The sequence below is a fragment of the Mastomys coucha genome, unplaced genomic scaffold, assembly GCF_008632895.1.
Source record: "Mastomys coucha isolate ucsf_1 unplaced genomic scaffold, UCSF_Mcou_1 pScaffold21, whole genome shotgun sequence".
Classification (NCBI taxonomy): Eukaryota; Metazoa; Chordata; class Mammalia; order Rodentia; family Muridae; genus Mastomys; species Mastomys coucha.
In genome coordinates, this window is record NW_022196904.1 from 141,980,284 (window position 1) to 141,988,437 (window position 8,154).

General features: G+C 48.8%; 1 protein-coding gene across 2 annotated transcripts in view; it reads left to right on the plus strand.

Annotated features, from left to right (window-relative positions):
* The first annotated feature begins 857 nt into the window (after positions 1-857).
* Positions 858-8,154, plus strand: part of Slc15a3 (solute carrier family 15 member 3) — a 15,844-nt gene continuing 8,547 nt past the window's right edge. The window contains exons 1-2 of one of the 2 annotated variants that reach the window (XM_031389727.1): positions 858-2,168; positions 6,691-6,977. In XM_031389727.1, the coding sequence (XP_031245587.1) occupies positions 1,611-2,168; positions 6,691-6,977 (845 nt within the window). In that variant the 5' untranslated portion in view covers positions 858-1,610. The remainder of the gene's footprint in view (positions 2,169-6,690; positions 6,978-8,154) is intronic. The other variant, XM_031389726.1, reaches the window with a different exon arrangement.

The window sequence follows — 8,154 nt, forward strand, 5'->3', positions numbered from 1 at the left end:
CTAGGAATGAATGGCCAATGGTTCTCAAATGTGCCTGCCCCAATAGTGAGTCCTTTCTCACCATGGGGCAGAGCATAAAACAGTAACTAAGCCACGGAGGTGGAGCTGAGACAGTGTGACCTGCTGCTGCGTGTGATGGTGAAAACCCAGTGGAGCCACCGCTAACCTCAGAGCATCTGGGAAGGCCCCTGGGAGGGGGAATCTGTCCACCTAAGTAAAGAGAAAGTAGCCTCATGAAGGGCTTGGGAAACAGCCTGTCCGGACGAGAGACAGCAAAGCAAGGCACTGAGCCAACCAAGGAGCTTAGCCTGGGAGGTGAGCAGAAAGATCAACAGACCACACTCAGTGGGTTGAGATGCAGTCAGAGGTAAGGGTCAGAGCCCTTTAAACTGTTAGGTCAAGAAGTGACTGGCTCTTCTTTATTTTCCTCTACGGCCCCAGAGGGGTCTGAGTAAGGGGTGACTGTGATTTAGTCTGAGGTCAGTGCCCCTGTCAATCGTGTGGCTCCCATATGGCGCCACTTCCTTCCCCTCCACTGCTTTTGCAATGCAAAGTGCATGTCAGCACTTCTCTTGACACAGGCTGTGGTGGGACCTGGGGCTCAGATACCAGGATCCAGTCACTTCTTACCTCCCTTCCCTACCCCTAATGGAGTTGTCTCTGGGTCTGTGAAGGGATACCTGGGCCTACCAAATGCTCCATGTGGCCTTCACAGATCCAATGGACTGATCCCAGAGTCACTGTCCCATGTGAGTGTTGAAGGATCCTGGACTTCCTCCAAACCTGGCTCCCTGGGCAGAAGATGCCCCTCAGTGTCTGCCTGCCTAATCCAAAGTCCCCGGCTACAGAGACAATCAAACTCTAGCGGTGGAGGAGGATGGTTTAGGACGGGAAGAGGAAAGGGTTGGAGTGAAACTGAAAGAAAGGCTTCTTTCTGGGCCCTGGGAAAGCCTGCTAAGAGGGACAACAACAGCCCAGAAGAAGGGACATTTTTAGAAAGCTGGATGAGAAGAGACCCTGTGACCCTCAGACTTTCATTTCTCCTAAATACTGGGTGACGTAGGCAGCCGCAGGGTCAGTGAAAAGGGGAAGCCCAGAGTTTCTTAAGAAGCAGAAAAAGGGACAGAGGCTAAGCTGGGAGGAAGAACCAGTTGGGACTCGAGGAGGAAGAGAAGCAGTCAAGCAAAGAGGAGTGTGTAGAGGAGGTGGCAGGGCCAGGGGAGACATTGCGGCCCAGGTGCCATAAGAGAAGGGGACAACAGTTGAGAAAAGGTAGCTAAAGGGGTGGGGGGAGACAAGGAGGAAAGAGGAGCCGGGAGGGTGAGGAAGTGCAGCAAGCAGGATGCCGGGGTGGGGTTGGGGGAAAGATTAGGCCAGAGTGGAGGAAGGAAAGGAGACAGATAGACTTGATAGAAGCACGGGGGAGATGAACAAGAACTGGGGAGTCGGAGGAGAGAGTGGAGAATTAAAGTGGAGATAGAAACTAGGTAGGTAGCAAGGAGAGGAACCTGAGGGGAAAAGAGAGGGAGACAAAGGGTGAGAAAAGAGGGCAATCCGGGTTAGGGGAGGACAGAGGAGAGAGTCTGAGTCACAGAGACCCGAAACCCACGATGTCCGCTCCTCGTGCGGAACAGCCCCTAAGCAGGTCCGAGGAGCGGCAACCGCTGGTGGCCCGAGGCCCGCGGGGGCCCCGACGGTGGAGACGGACAGCAGCTGCTGCGGTGCTGCTAGTGGAGATGCTGGAACGCGCTGCCTTCTTTGGCGTCACCTCCAACCTCGTGCTCTACCTCAACAGCTTGAACTTCAATTGGGACGGCGAGCATGCCTCGCGGGCCACACTCCTCTTCCTAGGCGCCTCCTACCTGCTGGCTCCAGTGGGAGGCTGGCTGGCCGATGTGTACCTGGGCCGCTTCCTCACCATCTCGCTCAGCTTGCTGCTCTACCTGGCCGCCTCTGGCTTGTTGCTCACCACCATCACCGATGATGGCCGCAGATCCTTCTGTGGAGAGATGCCCGAGTTGCCACTAGAACCTGCCTGCCCATCCACAAACTGTCAAGGCTCCGGGTCCAGCCCCTACTGCGCGACCACTCTCTACTTGGTGTTGCTGCTCCTGGCGCTGGCTGCCAGCTCCGTTAGGAGCAACCTCACCTCGTTTGGGGCTGACCAGGTGAGTGGCCAGAGGTATTATGCCAAGGAGGCCAAGAGGGACTGGAAATCCTGAGATGGAGGTTCTAGCCTCCAGAGAGACTTCAGACAAACCACTTCCCCCTCTATATCAGTTTCCTTATATGAAAAGAGATGGGCTGCTCACTCTAGAAAGAATCATGTAGGAGCCTCAGTAGGATTAACCACAGATCCCATGGCCCTCTGAGTCATGCCCCATGCCACAGGCCTATTGCCTTTTATTTTTGAAGATGAGGTCCCAGCATTCCAGGCTGGCCTCCAACTCAATTTGTGCCTGTAGAAAGCTATGAACTCCTGAACGTCCTGCCTCTACCTCCCAAGTGATGGTGTGCTACCATGTTTGCCCCCAGTGGTGTGTATGTGTCTGTCTTTCTTGTTTTAACATAAGGTCACACTTTTGTAGCCTAGATCGGTCTAGAATTCATTAAGGAGCCCAGGTTGGCCTCACATTTGTGGCTATGTCCCTGACTCAAGACTCCTATGTGCTAGGATTTCAAATGTGAGCCACCTGCCTAGTTCCTTCTCATGTTTTAACCTGGTCCACTTAGCTATCTCCGGGGTGGATAGTGTTGTAGTCCCTCATCTTATCTCAGATGACAGAGAGCAGGTCCTGAGGGGCTGTGAAGCAGCTGAGTCTCAGGTCCCAGCTTGAGCCCTGTCTGAATGTGTCACTGGGATGTGAGTGCTGATGCAGGAGCCAGCCAGCCTTTTCTCACCCAGAAACACCAGAGTCAGTGGGTAAACGACTGACTTAAAGTCTTGCCAACATGGCTCTGTTTTCGTAGCTGTACACAAATAAGAGAGTTGATAATAAATACACTAGTAGAGGATGTTATTAAAACAACCACGCACAGTGAGAATAATCACAGGCAGAATCCAGAAACAGACATAGGCAGCCACAGGAAAGATGAGGTCCGTGGAAAGGGGAGACAGGCAGTGTGATCAGGCTACTGGGTGAATTGTACTTCTCTCTGATTTACTTTGTTTTCCTCAAAAACACTCACGGGTAGACAGTTTTAAATGAGTTGTCTTCTGGTTGGTATTCACAATCCAGCACCCACCCCCACTGTGACCAGAGTCCTTACTAACAGTATTTATTGTATTTGTTTATGTGTGTTTGTGTCTTTGCAAGTATATGTGCACATATGTGAGCAGATGCATAGGAGAGGTCTGTAGAAGATGCTGGGTCCCTTGGAGCTTGAATTCAGGCATTTGTGAACAAACAACTTGAGACCAGGAGATTCCCAATACTCACTGAAAGGGATATTCCTTCTATTAACTTTACTCTTTGATTGACACCCCACTACTTATCCACTCCCAGCTACTCTGAAACTCTGGGGTAGATAGGGGTGGCCGACTATTAACAGGGACTATCAGACAAGTAACAAACCTACTCTACAAAACTGAACACAGGAGAATTTATTGATATTGAATGTGCTACAAGGGAGAGCAGGCTGGGAAGTAGCTGTTATGCTGCCTACACCACAAGGTAATGATGTGCATGTCTCCATTTGGTTAGAATGAGCCTCTTTGTGGGCATTCCTGGCATGTGATTTGGGCCCCATGAAGGAAGACAGCTCAGATGGTTAATGTACAGTTCTGGGAGGTTAGCACAAGCTGCTATATATAGAATTTTCTGTTGGGTAATATTAGCTATGCAAATGAGAGTCATGCAAATCTAGGGAGTTCCTGTTGATCAAAATTCAGCACTAGCAGTTGGGATTCCTGGACCAAGCTTATGAACATTTTCTAAAGGATACCATCTCTGTTTTCTGGCCTCTCATCAGTGGCCTTTCCACCATAATTCCAAGGGCCTCAACCACTGAGCATCTCTTTTCTTCTTCTTTCTGGTGGAAGAGCTGGTTGCCCAGACAACAGATCACTGAGCCTTTTGTAACATCCAAGGTTTTACTCAGTATGTCATCTCTTGAGCTCAGTCATTGTTATTTTAACACAAAGTCACTATGTATACGATAAATATTATTTCTGTGTTGGCAACTACCACAACAAATTCATTGTGCCAAAATTCTTGAATCTCAGCCTGTGAGAGGCTTCAAACCAGACTCTGGATTGAAGGGCTTCGTTCCCTTCCCACACCCCTGTAATTTTTGCTGTCTTTGTATCTCACCCCCTAGGACAGTGTAGAGACACTGGACTGCCTTGAGGCAGTGTAGACTTCATTGGATTTGAGTTCTTTAGAGATGGCTCTACTCAGTGGAGAAATGGATGGGGCCCCAGGATTGGGTGGCCCCAGGATTCGGCCTGTAGCCGAATGCTACAGGCTGCTGTAGCATTCAGGAGATTAAGTAGTCAGTCTAGGGACTTGGGGAGTCTGGCACCATCTGGAAAAGAGCCATGCCTAGGAGCTGCTAGTTTGGCACACTTGCTGATTTCAGGAAGGGCCATCCATCATTCTCCATAAGGTATTTGCTTGCTCTAAAAGGACTCATTTATATCCCACATGGGCTGCCTGGTCTCTTTCCCTTCCAGCTACACTTGTCATATGCACTTACTTCCAATTAATAAATGGAAGTAGCTGTTCATAATGGTGCGTATTCAACTTTCTGCTTGGCGGTCCAGGCAAAGATTCTCAAGCAAGCTGACATGGCTGTGCCCCTCCTTCATTCACCAAGGGTACCTCATGGAATCCCCAAGGCACTGCAATTTTAAGCACATCTGTAGGGATTATAACTTTACATTTAGATGAGGAGAAAAAACATTTATCTTTTCCTCGGCAGAACAGCTGCAAGGAAAGCATGGGAGAATCCTCTTAGGAAGTGGAAATATGTTTAGAAAGGGTGCAAGCATAGTGATGGATTCTGAGATTTGGTGGTTATTGGAATATGGCTGTTAGCCAGACCTGGTATGGCAGGCCTGTAATCCCAGCTACTTGGGTGGTTTGGGAAGGAGGGTGGTAAATTCAAGATCAGTCTCTACTACTCAGTGAAAATGTGTTTCAAAATAAAAGTCAAAGAGGGCTGGGGCTATATCTCAGTGGTAGTGCACATGTGTAGCATGCTTGAGGCCCTAAGCTGGACCTTTAGCATGGAAGGGAGCAGGGGGAAGACTACATGCTACAAAAACATGAGGACCTGAGGCGGGATTCTAGAAGTCCTGTAGAAAGCACAGGGTAAACACACCTGCCTGTCATCCCAGTGCACACATACACATAGATAAACCTCAGCACATGCATGCATATGCACACAGGCATGCATGCATGTGCATGTATGCACAAGTACATAATGCATGCATACAATCTCAACATACTTGCACGCATGCACACACACACTCACAGAGATTAATTGAGAAGTGATCCTCAGTTCTTATGACTTTTTATAAATGCAGGAGCCTAGACTTTTCTTCTAAGCTATTGAATCAAAATCTAGGGTTCATGGTCTGGGAACGCAACCAGTGCAGCTAGCCAGAGACAGCAGGCCAGAGTGGGAGGATCTACTGTAGACTGACCTAAATCCTGAGGTGAGATCTGACCTTGCTAAAGGGTCTATGAAAGATATTTTTTCATAAGGTCAGAGCCTGCTCCGAATGCTATGCATTTAGAAGCACCTCCACCCACCTGCTCTGTCTGAACATGGATAGAAGGGAGGGAGGCACATCAGAGGGGCAAACTTCCATGCCATACTCAGGTTGCAACTCAAGCTGCAGATGAAATTCTTGATCAGTCTCAGTCTAATTTTTCAGTAGCCAGCATAGGTCACATTTAATAGTGTGGAATGAACTGAGACTTTCATGACTTTTTGCTGATTATGAAAGTAATGCACAGTGTGGGTTGTTCAAAGACAAAGGAATAAATCAACCAGAAGTGAACAGAATGGCTTTGAAGACAGTTGTTGTATGTCCTAGTTGGTGACAATAAAAAAGCAATGTGTGTCATGAGCATATAAAAACAGCTGGCTGAAAGGGTTTCAGTTGTTAACTGGCTCTCAGGAGAAGGGTATATTCATGGATGGGAGAGGTTGCTCAGCAATTAGCAGGCTCACTATGCAAGTATGGAGACCAGAGTCTGAATTTCCAGAACCCACATAGATTGTCAAGTGAACTTGGTGGCCCACCTGTAATTTCAGCTTTGAAATGCAGGGATAGGATTCCTGGAACAACTTGGCTAAGGAGACTAGCAATGTTGGGGAGCTCTGGGTTTGATTGAGAGACCCTACCTCACTGAATAAGGTGAACTAGCAAATTGAGGATGATTCCTGATAACAGGCCTCAAAACTCCCTCCATGTGTACTCCCACACATGTGCATGAGCACCCACCCTCAGGACATGTGTACCTATATACAAGCAAACATGTACGAACACATATGTATACCACATACTTGAAAAAAGTATGTTCATCTTCATTTCATGGATAATATATATATTTAATGGATATTATATATTTAGCGATTGGAAATTAGCAATGTACCCCCAGAAGTATCCCTGTGGGATGTATATGTACTGAGGACCCCCTGGGTCCTCCCTCACTCTCATCCCTGGCTGAATGGCAGGTGATGGATCTCGGGCGCGATGCCACCCGCCGCTTCTTCAACTGGTTCTATTGGAGCATCAACCTGGGTGCCGTATTGTCCCTGCTGGTGGTGGCTTTCATCGAGCAGAACATCAGCTTCCTATGGGGCTACAGCATCATCGTGGGCCTCGTGGGCCTGGCATTCTTCATTTTTCTCTTTGCCACGCCTGTCTTCGTCACCAAGCCTCCAACAGGCAGCCAAGTGTCAACTATGCTGAAGCTTGCATTCCAAAACTGCTGTCCTTGCCGCTGGTGGCCCTCTTCCAGGTAACAAAGGGCAAAAGTGACTGTCAAGGAGCAGCCAATGGGGGCGGGGGCAAGTCCAACTTGTTGGCTTTCTGGTTCAGCTTCAGGGCTGGCGCTGAATGAAAAGCTGCTCTATAGTGGGTCGGAGCCACTATGACTGAGGGAGGTGGTTAGACTGAAGACGATAGGGGTGCTGGTGGTGATGGGGGTGCCGGTGCTGATGGAGGTGCGGGTGCTGATGGGGGTGCTGGTGCTGATGGTGGTGGTGGAGTTACTGGTGATTTCTTAACTAGAAGTCATAAGGACAGGGCTGTGGGGACAGCCCAAGCAGTAAAGTGCAGTACCAAAACAAAACAAAAAGCCTGTCATGGTGGTACAAACCTACATCTCAGCACTGGGGAGGTAGAGACAGGTGAGTAGCTAGGAGTTGCTGAACATCCATCTTAGCCTAATCCTTGAGCTGCAGGCCAATGAGATCATCTCAAAGAAGGCAGAGAGTATCCCTATAAATGAGACGCAAGGTTCCAACGTTACTCTCTGGCCTCTCCATGCACATGCACACATTCACACCTGTGTAAATACACACACACACACACACACACACACACACACACACACATCCTACACAAAATGGCTTGAGAGATGTCTTAATTTATAAAGTAGTTGCTGCATAAGCATGAGGAGCTGAATTTAGAACCCATGTAAAAAGCAAGGCGCGGTCACATGCATGCTTGTAAACCCAGCACTGGGGGAGCGGAGGGAGTGGAGACAAGGATTGCTGGTTTTCTGGTCAGGAGCTTAGCCCCAGGTTCAATGAGAGATCCTATCTCAACCAGGTGTCCTCTGGTCTCCATGTGTACTTGTGCCCGCCCGCCCCCTCCCTCCATCCAACCCTCCCACCCTCTCCTTCTGTACACACAAATTTTAAAACATGTTAATGGGTGAGAAGGAATTAGGAAGATACTCAGTGTCACCTCTAGCCTTCACAGGAAAGTGCACACATAATGCTATAATTCCATTCTGTTGTTGTGCAAACACCATGATCAAATGTAACTTAGAGAAGCTGAGCGGTGATGGCATGCAGGTCTTCAAACCCAGCACTGAGGAGGCAGAGATAGGTGGAGGCCAGCCTGGTCTACAGAACAAGCTCCAGGGCAGCCAAGGCTACATACAGAAATTCTGTTCAGAGTAACAAAAA